Source organism: Candida margitis (genome assembly GCF_024628925.1).
Source record: "Candida margitis strain CBS 14175 chromosome Unknown scaffold3, whole genome shotgun sequence".
NCBI lineage: Eukaryota > Fungi > Ascomycota > Pichiomycetes > Serinales > Debaryomycetaceae > Lodderomyces > Lodderomyces margitis.
The window spans coordinates 61,270-84,790 of NW_026261810.1; the positions used below are offsets into that span (position 1 = coordinate 61,270).

Here is a 23,521-nt window from a genome sequence, read left to right on the forward strand (position 1 = left end):
CCGCCACCCTCTGAAGATTAGAACAAACGATACTCCTTCTACGGCATAACCAAAGAGATAAATACTGTGTATTATATGAGGAAAAGGAGAGGGGAGGGGAGAGTAATGCGAGAGTAAAATGATATATATATATATATATATATATCAGACAGCGTATAAAAACCGACAGAGATCACCATGAAAGAACGCGTGTGCGCCTAGAACAAACTCCATGGGTATATTAACCACAAATCCAAAAAAAGAAACCAATCAAAAAGGAAACCCTAAATCCAAACTTTGAAAGTAAGACACTTTCTCTAACTTGAGAAAACTGCAACCACTAGTTGTATTTTAAAATAGTACATTGGCTTAATAAAAGTGTGTAAAAATTTCTCCATTCTTTTTTAGAATTGGAAATTTTGTTGTTGATTTGAATTGTCAATTCCAAAACCAAATGAATTACCATAGGCTTCTGGCACTATATTTTCATCATCGATGTTTTCATCTTCTTCATCACTGAAATACTTCTCAATGATGTTGTAGGCTTTTTGATAAATCTTTTCATTGGCATTGTTTTGGCATTCGAAGATCTTTTCCATACCACCTGCTTCTTCAATAAAGAGGGCATTTTCATTAACTCCAGTTCCTCTTGCTTCTTTGTCCATTTCACCCATCTTCAAGATATTCTCTAATGAATCTAATGTGACTTCAATAATTTTGGCATCGGCAACTGATAATAAATCACAAAGTGGTTTAATACATCCTTGACTTACTAAATAACGGATTATATCTGGCTTGTTCATGCCTCCTGATGACGCATTCGAAATAGCCCAGCAGGCTTCCTTTTTAGTTTTGTAGTCTCCGTTGATTAATAACCTAATCACTTGTGGTATCAAGTTTGAGTCTATAACAGCTTGGATTTGTTCAGGCGTACCAGCAGTGATATTTGAAATTGTCCAACAAGCTTCCTTTCGAATTGTCTCTTTTGGCGAGTTTAATAATGGTGCCAAGGCCGGCAATACACCGGCATTGATGACAATCTGTGTTTGGTAATCAGTTCCTGTGACTATGTTACCAATCGCTCTTAAAGATGGTGTTTGGACCAAAGTGGACTCATGTCCCAACAATTCAACAAGACGATGAGGAATTCTTGCATCAACAACAGCTTGGATTGTCTCAGAAATTCCGTCTGACAAGTATGATACTGCCCAACAAGCATCAACCAAAGTCTCGGAATCAACTGAATAAATTAATTTAGCCAAGGTTGGAATAGCTTGTGATACAATATTCCAATCTGGTTGTGGTGCTTTACCTCTACACAAGTTTGATAATGTCCATGTAGCTGTTCTGATCAATGACATTTTGGTGGAGTTGAACAAGTTCAATACAGGCTCCATAGCACCGCAACTCAAGACATAATCTCTATTATCAGCTGAGTCACCAGCAACATTACCCAAGGCCCAAATTGCTTGCTCTTTAACCTCAAGACTTTGAGAGTACAACAATTGGACAAATAAAGGAACAGCATTGGCCTCAACAACGACTCTAGTTTGGTGGGAGTTTCCTGAAGCAATGTTGGTCAAAGCCCAAGCTGCTTCCAATTGCAACATATCTGGATGATCATCCTTCATAAATTCCACCAAAGTTGGTATAACCCCCAGCTGAATAACAAGATCAATAGGTGGGTTGTGTTCTCTAGACAATATTTGACGAAATTTCACTGTTGCTGCCAATTGAGATTCAAAATCAGGAGCCTGGATCATTTCAATCATTTTGGGTAAATCTTGTTTTAAACTGTTGTAAAATTGGCTTTCGTCGTTATTAACATTCTGGTTGAAATCCTCTTCGTCTTCTGAATCGTTGGCTTCATGGTGGAAGTTTCTTCTTTTGGCCAATACTTCTTCTCTTTTCTGTTTCCTCAAGTCAACTTGATGAGTTTCTCTTCTTCTTCTTAATTCATCGCTTTGGAAACGTGACTTGTTTTTGAAATTTGTACGACGGTATTCTGGAACGAATCTTTCAGTTGCATTTGAGTCCATGGTGCTGTGATATGGTGATATATAGTAGTAGGTACTGTGATTAAGTGATTTAGGTAAGGTTGTGTTTGTATATGTGTGAATTGCTAAGTTGCGTGTGAGTGACTGTATGAGGTGGATGAGGTTGGCGTAATTTTTTTTTTGATCCTTTGTACACGCCCACCAATTTCTTTCTCCCTTCTTTAGTCTTACATTGAATAGAGTTCTCTTTAGCTATTAGTATACATCCTCCAGAAACAGCTGGTACAAGAGGTTAATAAAGAAAGAACACATCCACTTATACTTATACCACTTACCACTTACAGCTTATTTGAAAATTTCTAATGTTTCGCAGATCTATACCGTCTTCAATATTATTGAACATTAAATTTTCACCTAAAATATACACCAAATCATTCAGTTCTACTACCAAAATACTCATTCAGAACCCTTTCCATGCCAAATCCTTCAAATCTAGTGACTCAAATGTTGACACTGACGAATTAATTAGTGAGAATAATCCATGGTCGCCTACTTTGGAAGATGATCCTATATTTATTCAAGAAAGACACAAGATTACCAAGACCCAACTCCCTGAATACTATCGACTATCATATAACCCCATTTATGAAGCACCAGCTGCCAAATACGTTTCAATTTTAAAAAGACTAACCCTAAGCTTTGGTGTTGTTGGTTTGTATGGATCCAAATTGATTTATGAATCAACTCAATTTGATGATTCATTTGCCTATACACTCTTGGCAGGAACTATAATCCCCATAATATTAGTGCAATGGAAGACAAAGGACTATGTCACGAGAATATTTAGACTCTATAACAAGACAATACCGCAGACATTGGACAATTTGGTCAAGGATGAAAATTTAATTGTTGAGAAATTAAACTTTACGGGGGGAAAGACTTATAATGAGTTGTTGAAAATTACCGATAACAAGTCTTTGATCATATCACCTGAGCATAAGTTTTGGAAACCTTATACTACTTGGGAAGATAAGAGCAATGGTCAAGAAAATGGTTCAAAACGAGAGTTTTATATTGTTGATGATATTGGAGGGATTAAAATGGATAGACTCTGGGGGGTTGTTGAAAAGAATAGTGGTATTAACAATGGAAGATCGTTTTTTGAGTAGGCGCTTGTGGGGGTTGCTTTGTGAATGGTTGTGCATTGTTTGTAGTCCAAAAAAGGGCACGAATGGTAGTTTCCAAAGTCCTTATGAGGGTCCAGTTAACTTTGGACAATTGGATGTTTACTAAAGTTGTATGTAGTTTCGGTAGATACATATAGATACTTGTAAATAGAAGGTTTATGTTACAGTTTGTCATTTGATTGATGCCGCACGAGTGGAGAAAATTGTCTCAGCCGTTTTACGGAAATCAACAAACAGTTCAACAACAAAACGAACAAATACAACAACACAGTCAATACTTGTATTAATTTAGACCAAGCTCCCACAATAGCATCCATTGGCAGCTAAAAGTGACATTCTGCTTTATTGATCCAGAAAGCCTTACTATCAACGCAGTAATGAGTGAAGAAGACACAGACAAGGAACCAGTGCGGATACCAGAACCTCCGCTCGAGGGTAAGATATTAAAGAGGGACAAGTATCTCGACGATAAAGGGGAATCTGAAACTGCTCGAAATACCAGACTCAATGCATCACTTTACCATACATCAGACGAGTCAATCCAACAATATAGACAACAAAATGACTCAACTGATTTATTAGGACGACTATACTACGATGATTTTGATTCCAATAGCAACTTACTATCGCCAGAGCTCTTATCACCAGCCGCCTCACTCCCCCACTCGCCCATAATTTCACCAATGCCTACGGGTGGAGGCGGGGCCGGGAACGGTGGCGACGATGAATTTTATCTCGGCACATCATCAACATCACCCACTTTGAAAAATGCTATATTGAATTCCCATTTGTCATCTTCATCTACTTCATTGTCATCATTGCCCAAATTGGCATTGAGTAAAAACAATCGGCCGAATTTATCACGAGGTGTTTCTTTTGATACTGGTGATGGCGGTCCTAAAAAGTCATTTACTTTGAAAATTAAGCATCCCGAGTATAAGTTTCGCAGAAATAACAAGACTTGGCTTGTTGGATTCAACAATGATGTTGAGAGCACCAAGGCCGTGGAGTGGCTATTTGACGAGATGGTGATTCACGGCGACACAATTGTTGTTTTACAAGTATTGAATGAGAAAAAGTATACATCGATTGACAAAAAACAAGCTAATGCCAACTTGTCCACATTTGAACAATTAAATGTCCATTTTAAAAAAGTTGCCTTGTTATTTGAAGTTGTTATTGGTAAACCGGAGAAATCGTTGAAGCAGGCCATTAAGGAATATGCGCCATCAATGATGGTAATCGGGACCCGTCATTTTAGTGAACGTGATCATCATAGTCACCACCGAGGGTTTCTAAGTAAATCGTCGCTATCGAAGCATTTCTTAGAATGCGCTTTAGTGCCGGTGATTATTGTGAAGCCAACATACAATTATATTGAAAACTTATCGCACCCGATTGATTCAGAGCAGTATTTTGCTAATTGGTTAAAACGCACGTCAAAGGATCATGAAATGAGTGATGATCAATTGTTGCAACTGAATCAACAAAATTCGAATCATCTGCTGCTGTTGCATCGCAAAGTTAATTCCTTCTTGAGTCCCACGAGTTCGAGAAATTCGTCGTATACGAATTTGGTGAATGAAGAAAGAGGTAGAAGCAGTTTACAGAACCCGGTGCAAAAGTTGGCTAATGAGAGTAGATCTCGTTCAACTTCACGTACTCGATCAGCATTTTCGAAAATTTTCCGCAAACATGACGATTGATGACCATTTTGGAAGAGGAAGAGGGCGAGAGTGCATAGTTCTGTCTGTCTATAGTTGTTTTTAGATAATATTAGAGTTAGATTAGCGTTAGTAACATATATTGTACTATTTGGAATGGAAAGAAGAAGAAGAAGAAGAATGTAGCATTTCAATCAATTCGATTGATGTAATAGAATCGCACACAAAAATGAAATTGTTAGAACCGAGAGAGAGAGCAAGGCGCTTAATTTCTTTTGTTTGCTCCGATGTTAATTTTCATTTCTTTACACACATGGGTTCTTTACGTAGACTTATACATTCAAGCTTAAGAGTTCACAATTTCATCAACAACACTAACTCGAAACGAAATCTTGTAGTGAATTAAGAAAATCAAAAACTGAAGTATTTATAATTAAAGTCAACATCACATAAAGCAAATTTCAGCATTAGATCACCTTTTGTTCAATCTACTTCAGAATAGTTATTCATTGACATAAAGCTATGAGTCCTCATATAAACCATCAAGCACTGAGGAGAAGAGTAGGTAACCCCTACATCACCACCATTGACTTCATTTCCATTCTCATTGGTTTCTACGGCTACACCAAAATCACTTCAATCAAACTACCTCCTCATTTAGAAGGTGCAGGACACTGGCAATTCTTGACCAACTTGTCACTAGTGTACTCCCTCTTTGTATTTATTGTTGGATTCATTGCCCATATTACTAAATCGCAGTCCTTATTCGTGTTTAAAAATAACTTGCATCCCATTGGACTTGCTTTGGAGACTATTGTTGCTGGTGTTTATTGGCCATTACGATTATTTTTCCTTCACTTGTTGACCAAGGACCCGGCAAATTTCAACTTGCCATTAACTACCGATTTCGCTATCCATTTGATGCCGGTGGTGAGTTTGCTCATTGATTATTTGGTGTTTATGCCAAGATGGACCATTAGCAATAATACCGCATTGGGGTTTGTTGTATTATTGACAACATTTTATTGGTTCTTGTTGGACAATTTGATTGATGTCGAAAATGGCGGTAGCTATCCTTATGAATTCTTGAATGTGGAGAAGGATAGTCAACGTATTGTTGTGTTTGCTGTTGTTGCTGTTGTTGCTTTTAGTCAACTTTTGTTTATGAGACGGGTGTATGATTGGGTAGTTGGTAGAACTGAGGAAGTTTCGGGAAAGATTGATGAAGAATTGAACAAGAAGGATATATGAGTAAGTTGTTGGAAGAAGGTCGTCTTGTTTGTATACAGTTTTATAAAGATAGAATGATACAATTACACTATTTGGCTTCTTTTTGATATGATTAAGTGTTAGGTGATTCTGTAGCCACGATACTTCCCTGACTAAAACTATATTTTCCAAAGACTTTAACTTTTGGGGGCAACAGTTACTTCAAGTCCAGAAAGAAGAATGGCCCAGTCAATGGTAGCGCTTACACAATGGTCCCTCTCACCAATGGATACACATCAAAATTGCAAAAAAGAGGAGTTGGTAGATGAATATGCACTACTATGAGGAAATCTAAGCCGTTGAAAAGAGTATAGCAACTTGTCACATCCCTTTCGTACTTCAATAAACCAATGTGGTGATCTCCAACATCTTGCAATTCAAATATCGATTTGGTGAAAAAAAAAATAAAATAAAAAAAAAAATTTCACCAAAGAAGACTCAAATTGAACTCCATTTCAAGACTACAACTACTATCCACAGACACAAACACACATAATGATCTATCTTAAGACGCTACTCAACGTAATAGACAACTCCGGCGCCCAAGTAGTCGAATGCATCAAAGTGCTCCGTCACAACCCCAAATCATGCGCCCACATTGGTGATCAAATAACCTGCGTTGTCAAACAAGCCAGACCCACCAACGTTGACGCATCGGCGTCATCAGCAGCAGCACAAGCATCAAATAGAGTCAAAAGGAGAGATATTTGCCGTGCCGTTGTTGTTAGACAACGTGCCCCATTTAAAAGACCTGATGGCTCAGTAGTGAGGTTTGATGACAATGCCTGTGTGTTGATTAATAAGAATGGTGAACCTTTGGGGACGAGAATCAGTTCGGTTGTTGCTAAGGAGTTGAGAGATTTGAATTATAACAAGATTGTGTCGTTAGCTCCAAAGACGTTCTAGGTGAAGTGGAGCTGGTGTATTGAGAAGAGATACTTTGTAAATAGATCGAGAGAGGCTAACCGCAATATAACGATTAAAAGACTTTTGCTTAGTTTGAGTTGTAGATTGGTTGTGTAGGCTGTTTGTTGAGACTGTTCTAGGAGAGGATACAAGATAGGTAACAGAAATAGTTTACAAACACAGTGAACAAATCAGCAACCTCTTCTAGACTTCTCCAAAGGCAATCAAGGTTCTACAATTATCTATGTCTTTATAATAAGCTATTCATTCTCTGTATATATATATAAAACTACAAACAACAGTTTGTAAAACTATACACATACACTTCACTGATACAAAAACAAATGAATGAAAACAATCTCAAAGTCGTAGGACAGGCCACAGTATATGGGAAAAGCAGCTGCTAGCAACAGAAAAAACCTGCTTACAAAGTCTTGTCCAAGAATTCAACGACTCTCTTGATACCGAAGAATTCCTTACCGTCAATTTGGTTGACCTTGAGGTTTGGATTGTCTTCAATTTGAGAAAGAACAGCGTTTTCCAAGAAAAGACCAGCATCGTGGACACCTTGAGGTTCAATGAAAACTTCAAAGTAAGCTTCGTTGCTTCCACCACCGTTGGTCCATGAGTGTTTCTTTGGGTCATAGACACCACCGGATTCAGATGGTCTCTTCAATGGGGATCTCAAAGCGTATTCAGAGAATTCCAAAATATCATCCAAGAAAGATTCGTGTTCACCCAAAACAACAAAGACGGAGTAACCTGGCTTGGAGTAAGTTGGGATTCTGGCCCAGTCGGAGTTCTTCTTGTCTGGAGTGTTACCTGGGGAAACAGTCAAGGTTTGAACGTCGTTACCGTTAACCAAAAGAGCACCTCTGTCTGGTTCTGAGAAGAATGAGTATTGAACAACATCTCTAGCTTCGTTATCGTAGTATGAGTGACCTTCAGTGTGTTGAATCTTGTCAGCACCCAATTTAACCCATGGGGAAACCAAAATCAAAGATTTAGGGTATGGCAATTCTGGGTTTTGTTCCTTGTACAAGTATTGGGTAAAAGTAGTAGCCAAGTGTCCACCAGCAGAGTCACCAATAAATCTAAAGTCAGTGTTACCTTCCTTAGCCAATCTAGTGTAAGTAGCGGTCAATTCGTGCAATTGAGTCAACAATTCGTGGCCGTAAGAAGCCAATGAGTAGTCCAAGAACAAAACAGACAATTTTTCTCTCTTTGATGGTTCAACCAAGCTGTAGATGGAAAGCAAACATTGAGCTTGAGTTGGAGCGGTTTGACAGTAGTATCCACCACCGTGCAAGTAGATGATGATTGGGTCATCTTTCGATCTGTTCTTAGCTTCAACAATCCAGATGGAGTTTTTGTCGTATCTAACGTTGTAGTTGTTCAATCCACCAGTAACTCTTGGGAATTGGTAAGCAGTAAGGGAAAACAAGAAGGAGTTTGAGTAAGCGGAGACAATTTTAGCATCGAGAATTGGGAAAGCCAATGATTTTCTGCAGAACAAGACCTTCAATGATTGGGTCAAGTTGTTTCTGTATCTTTCATTGATACCACCGACAACTGGGAAGGTGATGATGAGCCAAAGACTCTCGAAAATAAGACTTGCTAAAACGCGTAATCCGTGAGCTGAAACCATTTTTGTTGGGAATTGAGTAGTTCAGTAGATTGTAGTTATAAGAAAAGAATTAAAAAAGGTTGAATTGTCAATTGAGGGAAATTTCATGGTATATTTATATTCTTTTCCGGAGCTGGGTATGGGAAACTAAAAATTGTGGATGCAGCAGAATAGGAGAATGTAGCAAACAAAACGAATAGCTCTCTATCCCTTGCCCATTGTTCTCTAATAACTTCGGGTTTTTTCTTTACTTTCACAGCACATAAGCACCCACCCACTCCATTCACTACTAGTCAAGTGGTTTTGCGTTCTTTAAAATTTTTAGATGCTTATTAATTTTTCTTTTTTCAATTGCTTTGTTCTTTCAATAAAATTGTTCTATTTTTTAAAAATTCTACACCACAATAGTGAGGTTCGGTACTAATTACAAGACTACAAAGGAGGTGTCTGTACAAAATTAATCTAGAATTTCATAGAGTAGAAATGAATTGACAATTGTGGATATGACGTATGTCCGAGTGTGCCTCTTTTCCGGGGAAAAGACTGTGGAAATTTTCGAACAAGGAAATGTGGAAATCCATTTCTAGCAACGTTTGCTCTTCCTTTTTGCCAATTAACCCACTGTGCGCTTAGCTGTAAAAGAAAGAAACTCCACATTTCTTTGCTCTCCTTTAATGTTTCCCACTAACCTATAATTTTACGAATAGTCAACCCAATTGCATTTGAGGACATCAATTGTCACCCATATGAAAGCAATTAACCCCTTTGTAATGCTTCTACAGTACACAATTGAAAAGTAGAACTCCGCCTACTTTAGGTATAGGAGATGAATTGTGCTCGGTAACAAAATATTTAAAAATTCTTTACCATTTCTCATTACCCGTTCCGTAGACACTAAACAAAATTTTAAAAAATTACACAAACCGCAACTCCTTAAATTTAATATTTGTTCACTGCGTTCCTTACTCCGGAATTGCACAGAGTTCGACACTCAACTGTGTTCTCCAATCATTGCACAACACACGCACCACACTACATCACCACCAGTTGACACGGATTCGGGAGGATTTTTTGAGCTTTCTATTTCCTATTCTAAAGCATACTCATCGTTGGAACTCAATTGCAATTGGCCCTTTTTTTCTGGAAGGAAAGGGTTAGAGAGCAACTTTGCTCTAAAAAGTGTATAGAGCTCCAATTATGCACAGTCTCTTACTAGTTATCAGTAGTAATAGAAAACCTTCCTCCATTTACAAACTTCTATGCAATTAAGCAACAATTTCCAAATAGTTACAGGAGAACTATACAAAAGTTAGACGCTGAGCAAATAACAATAGGCTTTTACAAAATTTAGCTCCCCGATATTTACACTAAAAATTATTGGCGTCATAGTACATGAAGACGAAAAAGTATTGAAGTAATCTCATAAAAATGTCAGCAACAAAAACCACTGTGCTTGTGGTTGAGGTAACTTCCTACAAGGTAAAAATGCTTCGCTAGATCTTGCCCTAAAGTCAAGAACAAATGAGACGAAATTTCAGCGCAACCCACCACTAAACAGCTCCCAATTGACGTAATGCGCAATTGCTGTCTACAGTTGCTTGAACAAGAAAGAGATTTAGCAAATATAAAGAGTTATCCGACGAAGTTTTTGGCTAAACAATAGAAACAAAGTAAGTAAGTAAAAGAAAATAAATACTGCATTTTGTGCACACACAGGCGTACTACTCAACCCATGTGCCGTTCCTCCTTCTTAAAAACAATCGCTTCTGTATTGTGTCAGCAAAATGCCCCATAGCCTTAAAAGTGTTTTCGAGTCTAAAAACTCAGAATAATATTTTGACACCTTTGCAATTTGCCTGTGTTGCATTACATTCCACTCGTATTCAAATTAAGTACACTGTTGGGCACATCAATTGTTTATTATAATCGACATAACTGCAGGAGAATCTTTGAGAAATCAATTGGTACTGTCAGAAGCTTGGTTATGAATACTTGTGATGTCTCCATTTCTACTTTTCTTGTTAGCCTTGCCTTACTTTGTGTGCTAATTACATTCTATCTTTGCTATCTCTGTTTTGTACTATGCAAGTCTATTATTATCCCGGGTAAACAAAAGCGAATAAATTTTATTGCCGAATTGGTCAATTTTTTGTTCTCTTGCAGAAATCGTCCACCCTATACGTGACACAAACCAATTTAAAGACTTCTCCTCGGGTAACAACATGAAACGAATAATAATACCCAGACTATAACTCTCAAATCCATGCACTAGATTAAAGTCTAGGTTAGGTTCACTGCTTACTCATACGCGCATAGTTCCTTATACAACTGGTTTCCTATGCGATTTAAAAATCTAGAATTGTTTTTGAATAGATCTCAGATTCGCAATCAAAAGCAAAAATCATCAGAGCCACAGTTGAAATATTGTCGCTATTGTGGGAATGCAGAAGCCATGACAATAAGGGAGAAATATGCATGAGACTAGCCCCTGAATTTTGAGTACCTACCTAGCATCTAGCTGAAACTATTTCGTTTCGCAGCATGATAATAGACTTTTTAGTCAATAATGCTGAGATTCTAGATAGAGCTTAATGATTACTAAAGAGATGCGCAAGGGTTGCAAAAAAAAAGAAAGAAAAAAAAAAAGAACAAAATGAGATTACAAATCTCTGGGCCCATTCTAAAGATCCACATAGAATTAAAGGGTAAGTGATTAGACAAACAGTAGTTTTCAAAAAATGTATGCTCCAATATGCCACAATGTGCTGATATTAGTTATTAGTCAGTGATAAACTTTTTATGGTTGGAAAAAGGTGTCACAAGAGCAAGTGAGAGAACATGGTCGGGAATAAACGGTAGGTCACAAAATACACCGCAGCAAACGTAATTGTTGCGCACATGCGCCTCTGTTGCTGCTACTGACCAATGTGGCTCGACAAGATCAAGTCCGAAAAGTGTTGCGTTTGTATCGTTCATTACTATATCATATGCTGAAGCACCTAGAATCAGCGCTCGAATGCAAACAGAGAATTACAGATCGTCTAGTTATACCTATTCTACAAATGACTCTAACGCAATGACAATCTATTCCAACTCTAGATACTTCTAAGCTCAAGTTCAAGCTTTGACACCATCACTTATATTACTAGCCTTGTCAACAACAACCTTGACGTTATCGTTAACTGCCTTCCCATTTGATTTGGTTGTTTGCGTCGTATGTAAAATCTTCAACTTCTCTGCTTCGGCACCAACAACCAATGTCTTATTCAAAAAGTCAACTATTCTAATGACACCAAAATACTCCTCCTTATCTAAAGTCTTGACTTGCAAGTGAGGGTTTTTTTTTAACTTTCTAAGGATGGTGTTTTCAAAGAACAAGACCGAATCATGTATACCCCATGGCTCAACGGCGATATCAACATATGCATCATTCTTACCATCAGTCTTGTATTCATGCACCTTGGAGTCAAATGTTCCACGCGAGTCCTGCTTTTGTGGCACTAAAGGCGATCTAACTGCATGCTTGGCCCATTCCAAAACATCGTCACGGAAAACTTCGTGTTCACCAACAACAATGAATGTCGAGTATCCTTTACTGTTTAACGTTGGGATGTCGCTCCAGTCACTAGATTTGTACTCGAGATTCCCTGGCGAAATCAAAAGATCTGCATGGTTGGTATCGCCAAGTAGTTGAATACGACGCTCATCTGTGAAAACAGTTCTTTGGAGCATATCACGGTGTTCATTCTCGTGGTATGAATGGCCTGGAGTATCTTGATGCAAATCGGGTACAATTTTGACCCAAGGACTAATCAAAACTGACGATCTGGGCCATGGCAACTTGGGGTCCTTTTGTTGTTTCAAATATTGTAAAAACACAATAGCCAAGTTTCCACCAGCAGAATCACCCATCAACACTATATTATCGTTACCCTCTGCAGCTAATTTATCATAGGTGGCAACAAATTCATACAATTGAGAACCGACAAGGTTCCCAGTACCGACTAAACCATACTCTTGGATCAAAACCGAAGTCTTTTTTTTTTTTTCCTCGTCGAGTAAATGGTAGAAACTCAAGACCGATTCAATTTGCGATGGTTGAGTCTCCAAAAAATATCCCCCTCCATGACAATAGATAATAACTGGATCCGACTTGGTTCTATTTTTAGCCTCAACAAGCCAAATACTCTGCTTATCGAATCTCTTTCCGTAATTGTTCAATTTCGTCAAGTTTGGGAACAATGTCTTCAATAACCTATTAATGATAAAGTAATTGCTCATAATCCCCACGTAAAGAGCATCTTTGACTGACAATTTCAAACCAACTCTGAAAATTTGTAATTTTAACGAATTGATCAAACTGTTTTTGAATTTCTCGTTGGCTCCACCAAAGAATGGGTATTTTATAATCACCAATAGTAATTTTATTGGGACACTGAGTAGAATTAATAAACCTTGAAGCGAAATCATTTTGGGGTGCGATTGAAGATTGGGGTATATGAAGCAGAGTTGAAAAATGAATTCTCTAGTGTGGTATGAAATCTGATACAGCGTGTTACGTTGAACAAGTACTTCAGCAAATTCTTTCCAAGAGTGCTTTCGACAAATAAAGCAGAATTCACTCTGTTATTATATATATATATATATATATATATTCTGTGAGACAAAGCGTGTAAGAGCGTGTTTTGCTTCCGTGGTTTCTATTGTGTGTGGATATTGACGGAAATTGAAAATGCTGAAACAATATGCTTTTTTTTTTCAATTCATGTGGGGGTAAAATTGGCCAAGTAATGGAAAGAAGAAGTACTTATCACATGCCAAAATAACCACACCAGTAAAAACAAGAACAGAGAACAAAGAGCTTTTGTAGATTCTACCCCAATATAAAGCTGCTGGTTTTGCTAGTAGAAAAAGTCCAAACCATACCCTATGTCGTGTTCTATCAGTTCCTTCTTCCCCATTTCGCTTAGATCTGATAGATCTTACGATCTGGATCGATAGAACCTCATATGTGCAATGAAGCTGGTTTTGAGATCCGTTTAATGATATGCAGGGAGAGGTATAGTTAGAATTCCTCCCTTTTGGTTGACGTTTCTAAAAGAAAATATAATAACGCCGCAGCGGAAATAAGAATTTCCTTTATTTGGGATTGCAAATGTCAGTGGGGAGGGAAACGCGGGTCGCGGAAAGAAGGGAGGATAATCCTTTAAACAAAATCTTTATCAGTCAATTGATAAACCACAGTCTATCTATTTGTTCTAGTAAAATCATTATACTAGATAATAGATTCACTGCAATTGATCCGGGCTTCTATCAGTAAGGAAAAAACAAATGTTTAAGAAAAAGAGAGATAAATATGCAGTTTTACATTATTTTGCAGCAAAAATTAATAAAAAGTGAAGTTTCACCACATTTCTTTACTAAATTAAATTAAAAGAAAAATAAAGACGCTTTAATAAACGCTAAACCATAACTAGACAATTACTCTCCATCACCTCCTTTGAACTCAGTAGCCCATTTCTCTCCCGTATCACTCACTACTAAAAATCTTGTTCAAAAACTCGGTGATTTTAACAATACCAAAATACTCCACCGTATCCAAATCTTTCAATTGTAAATGTGGTTCTTTCTTCAATTTATCGATAGCATCATGCTCGAAAAATATAACCGATTCATGTATACCCCATGGCTCAATAACCACATCGATATAAGCACCATCAGCACCACTAGTCTTGAATTCGTGTATTTGATGATTAAACACACCGCCAGAATCTTGCTTCGATGGCTCTAAGGGTGAGTTGAGGGCGTATTTGGCCCATTCCAATGTATCATCTCGAAATACTTCGTGTTCACCAGTAATGACAAGCGTAGAGTATCCTCTGCTGTGTAAAGTAGGAATGGCACTCCAATCACTATATTTGTATTCAACATTGCCAGGTGATATAAAGAGATCAGCATAGCTAGTATTGCCAAACAACGCCAATTGCCTTTTCTGATCAAGCATAAAGTTTGACTGCACCATGTCGTACTGTTCATTGTCGTAGTAGGAGTGGCCAGGAGTAAGTTGGTTTACATCAGGCACAATCTTTACCCAAGGACAAATCAATACAGCGGACCTAGGCCAGGGTAGTTTGAGGTCCTGTTGCTGGTACTGTAAGTATTGCAAAAACACAATCACCAAATTACCCCCACAGGAGTCACCCATCAAAACAAAGTTGCCATTCCCTTCTGAGGCCAATTTGTTATACGTTGCTGCTAGTTCGTATACTTGAGTGCCAATAAGACGTCCATGACAGGCCAACCCATATTCTAGCACTAATATTGATGCCTTTTTTCGTTTCTCTTCATCAAGTAGATGGTACATGCTCAACAATGATTCAATTTGCTGAGGCTGGGTTTCGAGAAAGTACCCACCACCATGACAGAATATAATAATCGGATCCGAGCTCGACCTATCTTTAGCCTCTACGAGCCAAATACTTTGTTTATCGTATCTTTTGCCGTAATTGTTCAATTGAGTCAAACTGGGATAAAAAGTCTTGACGATTTTGTTGATGACAAAATTGGTATTGATGAGGGCCAAAACCGAGCTGTCTTGTACCGATAACGATATGGCAAACCTGCAAATGGCTAATTTTAAAGCTTTAGACAAACTGTTTTTGTATTTTCCCTTGGCACCGCCATCGAAGGGGTATCTGATGATGACCCAAAGAAGTCTTAACGGAAGACTAAAGATAACGAAAAGCCCTTTAAGCGAAATCATTTTTGGTATGCAACTGTATTTGTTACTCTGGATATAATTTATTGTGGCAAACTACAACTACAATTGCATTAAAGATACGCAAACCTTTACTGATATATATATATATATATATATCACTTACATATTATATTAGGGGTTAATTTGAACCCCAAAAATACTTTTGATAAGGGTTTTGATTTATTGTGTGCCTTCTGTGCGGAGTTCTTTAGCTCCCCCCTTTTTTTTAAGTTTTAGTAATGATGATCAACGATAATTTCAAGGGGCCACTAAAAATTTAGCTGATAATCGTCACTAGCTCAACACACGTGTCCCCACCTAGGCACCCTACCTTTAATAGAGTTGCGGGCTCCAAACCCATCCCGGACCCAAAGGATCAGCAGTGAGAAGAAAACAGTGACAGGGGTTCGTTACAGTGAACCGTTTCTTTCTATGCAATAGAAAACAAGGGGCATTTCAACACAAAACACAGTTACTCCGCATAATGTTCTACTGTATTACAAAAGATCTACATGAATTTCGTCTAAAATTTTCTCATACATTAATACACTCTTCTAGGTTCAGTCTACGAGGTAAAAACCAACCCAGTCACAACTTCTTCAATTACCTATAAGGTATCGTTCAAAAATTGGGCAATTTTTACCGTTCCCAAGAACTTGTCCTCATCCAAATCTTTCAACTTCAAATTTGGTTGCTTCTCCAATTTCTTTGTTACTTCATCTTCAAAAAACAAAGGAGCGACATGAATTCCCCATGGCTCGAGAACAACATCAACATATGCTTCATCATCACTACTAGACTTGTACTCATATACCTTAGGGTTGAAAACACCTCTTGAATCCTGTTTTGGGATCTCCAAGGGCGATTTAAGAGCATAATGGGTCCATTCACAAATATCATCTCTGAAAATTTCATGCTCACCAAAAATGACAAAAGTCGAGTAGCCCTTTTTGTTAAATGTGGGGATATCGCTCCAGTCACTAGTTTTGTAAGGCAAGTTTCCCGGTGATATTAATAGATTAGCATAATTTTTTCCACCAAACATTGACTTCTTTCGTTCTTCACTTCTGGCAACACTGGCACTTAACATATCATGTTTTTCATTTTCATAGTAGGAGTGGCCTGGAGTGAGTTGATAAGCATCAGGAACAATCTTGACCCATGGACTAATCAAGACTGCCGATTTTGGCCATGGTAATTTTGGATCATTTTCCTGTTTCAAGTATTGCAAGAATGCAACTCCCAAATTACCTCCAGCAGAATCGCCCATCAAGATAAGATTCGTATTACCCTGTGCAGCTAATTTCTTATACGTTGCGGCTAATTCATACACTTGCGATCCGACATAATGTCCATGGCATGCCAAACCATAGTCGAGCACCAAAATAGATGTCTTTTTCCTCTTGTCTTCATCAAGCAAATGGTAGGCACTTAAAAGTGATGAAATATGTCCTGGATTGGTATTGAGCCTGTATCCACCCCCATGCAAGTAGATGATAATAGGGTCAGAATTAGATCTGTTTTCAGCCTCAACAATCCACACGTTTGAGGCATCATACGACTTTCCATACTTGTTCAAATTGGTCAATTTAGGATACAGCGGTTTCAAGCTGTTAATCACCGTTTGAGTTGATTTCTTGGCAAGGTAAGCAGTATCTTTGACCGACAAAGATAACCCAAATCGAAACACGATCAATTTCAATGAGTTTTTTAAATCATTTCTGAATTTCTGGTTGGTACCGCCTAGGAACGGATACTTTACAATGACCCAAAGAAGTCTGATTGGTAGACTGAGAAGTTTTAATATAGTGTTGATTGAAATCATCTTGGGCTAAGGATGTAAAGTGAAAAAAGTGGTATTCAGAAGTTTAAGGAATAATGGCCTCTTTTTATACTCCACGTTTTATTGTTCGGCGTTAAGATCTTGTCTTCTTTATTTGTGGCTAAAATATAATTTTCCAAAATTTTTAACTTTGTCTTGTGGGGTACTGCTCTAGGGGAAGTTCATATTGGGCTGTACATAGTCCTCCAACCTAATACTACACTCCCATTCACTCAATACGCATCACCAGAATCATGACCAGTCCTTTTGCTAGCTTCATTATGTTGTTGATTTTGACCTCTCCTTGACTAAAACTATAAGTTTCCTTGAGGAAAAAAAAGAGAAGAAAACAAAACGGGTTTGTCTCTATTTTCCGCATTCACGGTTTATCCGCAGAGACTGATAACCGAGAGAATTGTGGTTGCACAAAGGAACTGATTGCAAGTCTACACACTTTGCATTGGTAGTATTTGATACACTTGTACAGTCTTGGATAAGACTTTTCGTTGTAGTATTCATATACAATGAATCACCCGCACGGCAGAGGCTAGTTTTGAAAGGCAAAGCTCAAGTTTCTACTTTATAGCTGCCACAAAGTTTTCTACTAACTCCTATTGTATAACATTACTCTAGCATTTCCTCTACTTCACCACTAATGTCTTGTTCAAAAACTTGGTTATCTTGACAATGCCAAATAATTCCTCATCATCTAAGTCATTCAATTTCAAGTGGTGCTGTTTTTCCAATTTCTCCATAACGCGATTTTCAAAAAACAATACCGAATCATGGATGCCCCAAGGTTCGACAACTACGTCAATATATGCATCGTTAATTCCACCACTCTTGTATTCATGCGCTTTAGAATCAAATTTGCCTTTTGACTCTTGACTCTGTGGCACCAAGGGCGATCCAAGTGCATATTTTGACCATTCCAATATATCATCTCTAAACACTTCGTGCTCGCCAAGAATGACAAAAGTAGAGTAACCTTTGCTATTTAAAGTTGGAATATCATTCCAATCGCTGGTTTTGTAGGGTACGTTGCCAGGAGATATCAACAAGTCAGCTGGACTTTTGCCACCTAGTAAATGAGCTTGGCGTTTAGGATCCTTGGCAAAGTTTGAGCTGAGCATATCGTGTTTTTCATTATCGTGATAGGAGTGTCCCGGTGTGAATTGATGCTTGTCTCCAGCAAGTTTCACCCAGGGACTAATCAAGACTTCAGATCTTGGCCATGGTAGTTTTGGATTCTTTTCTTGCTTCAAGTATTGTAGAAATGTGATTGCCAAATTACCACCAGCTGAATCTCCCATTAAAACAAAGTTGTCATTTCCTTCCGAGACTAATTTGTTGTAGGTTGCTGCTAATTCATACAATTGCGTACCAATATAATGCCCATGACAAGCTAAACTATAATCCAATACCAAGATTGATGTCCTTTTCCTTTTTTCTTCGTCAAGTAAATGGTACATACTCAAAACTGACGTAATTTGCGAAGGACTCGTGTTTATAAAGTATCCACCGCCATGTAAATAAATCACAATTGGATCAGTATGGGATCTACCTTTAACTTCAACAAGCCAAATACTTTGTTTATCAAATTTCTTTCCGTAATTGTTCAAATTAGTTCTGGTTGGATACAATGGTTTCAATTTGTCAATGACACCTTGTGTGGTTCTATTGGCGATAGCTGCGGTGTCATGGACCGGTAAAGTCAATGCAAACCGACAAAGTTCAATTTTCAACGAGTTCACTAAGCTATTCTTGAACTTGGCGTTGGCTCCTCCAACGAATGGATACTTGATTGTAACCCAAAGAAGCCTAACTGGAAGGCTAAGAATCAGCAACAAGCCTTTGAGTGAGATCATTTTTTTGGTTTGAGATACAGAGGTTGACTTGCGTCCACTTATCAGTCAAATCAGACTTTCAAGGAAAATCCCCACCTCTTTTATATATTTGACACATATATCTAGTCTTTGTCGGGTTTAGGAGCGCAAATTGAACTTGGGTTTTTGTGGGGTTCATGCCTTTCATTTAAAGCCGAAGAAATTCCCCTGGTTCAGATATGCCGAATGCGCACCTTTTGTTTCAGCTAACATAACCATTCTGCACCAGGAGAGCTGATACGCGTCTTCCTCTTTCTTTTTCAACATCTTCAAAGCAGATACAAAATGGCACAGGAAATGAAAATATTACAACACTCAATGCTTGGGGTACCATTTTCTAAAGAAAAAGGCGATTATCAATTAACTACAGATATCGGAGATATGAAGTAAGATCAGGACATGATAATTATAAGCGTGAGGGGGGGAAGAGAAGAATGTCATGAGGGGAAAAGAAATAGTCAACCTTTTTGGTTGGACCTGTAGTATGTAATAATTACATAATCACGGAGATGTGACCGATAGAGTTGGAATCTGTCATTTTGTCGCCATCAATATATATATCGAAGTATCGAAGTATCGAACTGGACGTCAATATCATTAACTTGCCCAAATAGGATAAGAGACTAGTTTCTCAACGCAATTGCAAAGACCTAGTCGCCTATGAATGTTGAAGCATGGCCCCTCAACTATCTTCACTGAAACATTGAAATATTTTCTCAAGCACTCTGCAATGTCGATTAATCAAAGTAAAAACTAAAGCGTAGGATTGAAAAGTTACTCAATCTTTTTACTGAAACCCAAGTGATTTGTAGTCCATACTTAATAGTCTAGTTTCGTTTATCAATCCCGCATCGAGTGGGCTTAATTTTTTTTTTTCATATGCAGAATGAATTAAATGGCGTCAACCATGATACAGTAAGGGATTTGTGTTGAAGATGTTCTTTTCTTCGCTTCTGGAAATGCTATTAGTAAAAGGGTAAAGTGTGTCAAAGAAGTGAGGGCGGACACGAGAATTGAAACTTGTTGTTACTTGGGAAGAATGTCCTCAAGCGAATCTGTTGGAAATGAAAACGATTATGATGAAGCTCTGACGTGTCCAGAACACTGAAACCACAGCAACGCAGAAAAACAAAAAATTAGGTGGACTTCGGACTTCAGGTTTGTAAAACAATAGAGACAACTAATTACGCAACAATACCAAAAAGGGTGGAATCATATTGTTCGAGGACTACATTACACAAACATAATGAAGCTTGTTGCAGTAGTAATAGCAATGATACATACTGTGGTTGGTTCAGTGGTTGAAATGGACAATGTAAATGTAGAAACGAGGCTAGTGACATCTGCGTTCAATATTCAATACCAGAAACAGGAGTTACTCTACCACCCATCATCATATGTTTGATTTGGGCTAAATATAGACACTTTTTATCAACTATAAGGTACAAAACATTTGGTCTTTGATCTTCATATTTATACACACCCTCACCCATAGGGTCCAACTTTCACCAAAGGTGTATTTAATCAACTGATGAACTGACTAAATCCTAAAGAAATTGATCTAATAGGTAATCCCTATTCTTAGACAACATAGCAATTATAAAAAGAACTTAAAATGTAATTACACAAAATGCAAACTTACGACAAGACACTCACAAAGATAATATATGCAGGACATCATATCATATATGAAATGTACATTTTACCACTGAGCACCGAGGACATGTGGGCTCAGTTGTCAATTATTTTAAATCAATGTATTCTATTAAATCAGTGTCTCAGCTAGCCAAGAGGCGTTTTGATTGAAAGTGTTTATCCTTTTACTTCATGTAAGAGAAGCAGAAACTGTGTCACTTTGAATTTTTTCCGAGAAAATGTCAATAGGTTTTATTTTCTTGTCTTGCAATGGCAATGACGAAATAGTTTATAATACTTCTATGATTGAGTGACTATTGGGGTATGTTATAATATTATAACTAAAAATATTCAACGATGTTGTAATGTTTGGGTTGTAAGAAGAGATGAACAGGTATCTTACTTGTGTATTCTGCCTCTTGTTGCTGTGTTTGCTGTTGCGTCCTTCAACTGGGCAACTGCCTTTGCTGACGACAGCAAGTAGCTCTTTTCTGCATCGTAGGTATCATGTAAACACACCATGACTTTTCTCCAAGACACTCAAAAACACACCAATAAGACTTAGGTCTGGGATTCCGTTGTTCGAAAACAAAAACCATTACGTAGTGTTTTGATTCAATTTTTGGTTTTTGTGGAACCTATGTTCAAAGAAGCGCCAAAGACTATAAAAAGGATCATTTAATTTCCCAAAATAAAATCCAAAAAAAAAACGTCGACTTTCAATACTTCTTTCATTTCAGATTTATCCCAACTGGATTAGATTAACTAAATACAAATAGTCACTAGACTTTATCAACAACAGAGATACAATCTACAACTAAATCTTTATAAACTTTCGACGCTGAATAGAAAAGGATCCACAATGTCAAAAGACCAACAACAAAACGAACAAGTTATCGAGGAAGATGGTGGAGCACAGTTCCAATCATATTTAAACAACGATGGTATCGATGAATTAACTCCACAAACTAGAAAGCATAGAGTATCATCACTTTCATTATCGGACTTGAACAACTGGCAAAACGGATTAACCAAGTTGTCGTCTTCGTCATCTTTAAACAAGAACGGTAGTAACAGCAATTTGAAGAAGTCATCGTCAGCAAACTTGAAAAAGGTTGACTCTTTGGCCAAACTTTCAAGAAACGCTTCAATCATCAAGAGAAATAAAAAGGATGTGATTGATCATGAGAGAGTCGCTTCTTATGCATTCTGTTTTGATATCGATGGTGTCATATTAAGAGGTCCTAACACTATTCCCCAAGCTGTTGAGGCTTTGAGGTTATTGAATGGAGAAAACAAGTACAATATTAAAGTGCCATCAATTTTCGTCACCAATGGTGGCGGTAAGCCAGAAAAGCAGAGAGCTGACGATTTGAGTAAAAGGTTGAACTGTACCATTACCCCGGACCAAATTATCCAAGGACACACACCAATGAAAGATTTGGTTGGTATTTACAAGAATGTCCTTGTTGTAGGAGGTGTTGGTAACGTTTGTCGTAATGTTGCTGAATCTTATGGATTCAAAAATGTTTACACACCATTGGATGTTTTGAAATGGAATCCAGCAGTTTCTCCATACCATGACTTAACTGAAGAAGAAAAGACTTGCACTAGAGATGTTGACTTTAGTAAGACCCCAATCGATGCTGTTTTAGTCTTTGCTGATTCAAGAAACTGGGCTGCTGATCAACAAATCATTTTGGAATTGTTGTTATCCAAAGACGGTGTTATGGGTACCCAATCCAAAACCTACGATGAAGGTCCACAAATTTACTTTGCTCATTCTGATTTCATTTGGGCTACAAATTATAAATTATCAAGATATGGTATGGGTGCTTTGCAAGTCTCAATTGCTGCTTTATACCGTGAGCATACTGGTAAAGAATTGAAGGTTAACAGATTTGGTAAACCACAAGTTGGCACTTTTAAATTTGCCAACAAAGTGTTGAGTCATTGGAGACAGGGTGTTTTGGATGAACATTTGAAGAAATTGAGCATAAATGACCCGGACGCTAAGGATGCAGATATTCTAATCAATGAAGATGGTGAAGAAATCATCAATCAAGAGAAGTTGGAGAGTTACAACTTTTCTGACTCTGAAGAAGAAGAATCTGACGATCAATTAGACGCGGAAGAGAAGGAAAAAGAAGTCAACATTGGTGTATCAAAGAAACAAGCACACAAGGACTACAATAATGCAAAGAAGAATCTTGCTAAACTTGCTGAAGTTGGTAAACCCGATCAGATCACTTTACAATTGCCTCCAGCATCAACAGTATATTTCGTTGGTGATACACCTGAATCCGATATCAGATTTGCTAATTCTCATGATGTTTCTTGGTTTTCAATCTTGGTCAAAACTGGTGTTTACCAGGAAGGTACTGAACCTAAATATAAGCCAAAACATTTATGTAACGATGTATTGGAGGCAGTTAAATTTGCTATTGAAAGGGAACACGAAAAGGAGTTGGCTGAATGGAATGAGACTGCTGAAGATGAAAATGATGCTGCCGCTGCCGCTGCTGCTAACAATGATAAGGGCTCTAGATTGAATTTCGCTGATTTGGTCATGACTCCAAGTGAAAAGAAACAAAAGGAGGAAACAAAGAAGCAAATTGATGATAAAGGATTAAAGAGAGCCGAGGATGCGCCTGAAGCTGTTGAAGTCCCTGTTGGATTAGCTGAACAAATTGAGAAATTCAAAGATGGCAGCAAGTAGAGAGCTAATCACATTTTATTAAATTATAGCAGAGTAATTAGACTGATTTTTTATTTAGATATTTGATGTA

General features: G+C 37.7%; 10 protein-coding genes across 10 annotated transcripts; 4 read left to right on the top strand and 6 right to left on the bottom strand. All coding sequences in view use genetic code 12, as the record gives it.

Annotated features, from left to right (window-relative positions):
• Positions 1-383: 383 nt before the first annotated feature.
• Positions 384-2,018, bottom strand: CANMA_002645 (karyopherin alpha; the record flags this gene model as incomplete). The annotated part of the gene is made up of 1 exon (XM_051814736.1): positions 384-2,018. The coding sequence occupies one exon, from the start codon at positions 2,016-2,018 to the stop codon at positions 384-386; it is 1,635 nt and encodes a 544-aa protein (XP_051671616.1).
• A 320-nt stretch (positions 2,019-2,338) lies between these two features.
• CANMA_002646 (universal stress protein) lies at positions 2,339-4,869 on the top strand (the record flags this gene model as incomplete). Its single annotated transcript, XM_051814737.1, has 2 exons — positions 2,339-3,141; positions 3,456-4,869. The coding sequence occupies 2 exons, from the start codon at positions 2,339-2,341 to the stop codon at positions 4,867-4,869; spliced, it is 2,217 nt and encodes a 738-aa protein (XP_051671617.1).
• Positions 4,870-5,349: 480 nt separating this feature from the next.
• Positions 5,350-6,078, top strand: CANMA_002647 (uncharacterized protein; the record flags this gene model as incomplete). The annotated part of the gene is made up of 1 exon (XM_051814739.1): positions 5,350-6,078. The coding sequence occupies one exon, from the start codon at positions 5,350-5,352 to the stop codon at positions 6,076-6,078; it is 729 nt and encodes a 242-aa protein (XP_051671618.1).
• Positions 6,079-6,591: 513 nt separating this feature from the next.
• On the top strand, positions 6,592-7,002 carry CANMA_002648 (mitochondrial 54S ribosomal protein uL14m; the record flags this gene model as incomplete). The annotated part of the gene is made up of 1 exon (XM_051814740.1): positions 6,592-7,002. The coding sequence occupies one exon, from the start codon at positions 6,592-6,594 to the stop codon at positions 7,000-7,002; it is 411 nt and encodes a 136-aa protein (XP_051671619.1).
• A 424-nt stretch (positions 7,003-7,426) lies between these two features.
• On the bottom strand, positions 7,427-8,650 carry CANMA_002649 (uncharacterized protein; the record flags this gene model as incomplete). Its single annotated transcript, XM_051814741.1, has 1 exon — positions 7,427-8,650. One exon carries the CDS (start codon positions 8,648-8,650, stop codon positions 7,427-7,429), a length of 1,224 nt encoding a protein of 407 aa, XP_051671620.1.
• A 3,096-nt stretch (positions 8,651-11,746) lies between these two features.
• Positions 11,747-13,099, bottom strand: CANMA_002650 (uncharacterized protein; the record flags this gene model as incomplete). Its single annotated transcript, XM_051814742.1, has 1 exon — positions 11,747-13,099. The coding sequence occupies one exon, from the start codon at positions 13,097-13,099 to the stop codon at positions 11,747-11,749; it is 1,353 nt and encodes a 450-aa protein (XP_051671621.1).
• Positions 13,100-14,159: 1,060 nt separating this feature from the next.
• On the bottom strand, positions 14,160-15,392 carry CANMA_002651 (uncharacterized protein; the record flags this gene model as incomplete). Its single annotated transcript, XM_051814743.1, has 1 exon — positions 14,160-15,392. The coding sequence occupies one exon, from the start codon at positions 15,390-15,392 to the stop codon at positions 14,160-14,162; it is 1,233 nt and encodes a 410-aa protein (XP_051671622.1).
• A 604-nt stretch (positions 15,393-15,996) lies between these two features.
• Positions 15,997-17,214, bottom strand: CANMA_002652 (uncharacterized protein; the record flags this gene model as incomplete). Its single annotated transcript, XM_051814744.1, has 1 exon — positions 15,997-17,214. The coding sequence occupies one exon, from the start codon at positions 17,212-17,214 to the stop codon at positions 15,997-15,999; it is 1,218 nt and encodes a 405-aa protein (XP_051671623.1).
• Positions 17,215-17,852: 638 nt separating this feature from the next.
• CANMA_002653 (uncharacterized protein) lies at positions 17,853-19,079 on the bottom strand (the record flags this gene model as incomplete). The annotated part of the gene is made up of 1 exon (XM_051814745.1): positions 17,853-19,079. One exon carries the CDS (start codon positions 19,077-19,079, stop codon positions 17,853-17,855), a length of 1,227 nt encoding a protein of 408 aa, XP_051671624.1.
• Positions 19,080-21,594: 2,515 nt separating this feature from the next.
• CANMA_002654 (uncharacterized protein) lies at positions 21,595-23,451 on the top strand (the record flags this gene model as incomplete). The annotated part of the gene is made up of 1 exon (XM_051814746.1): positions 21,595-23,451. The coding sequence occupies one exon, from the start codon at positions 21,595-21,597 to the stop codon at positions 23,449-23,451; it is 1,857 nt and encodes a 618-aa protein (XP_051671625.1).
• Between the last annotated feature and the right edge of the window lie 70 nt (positions 23,452-23,521).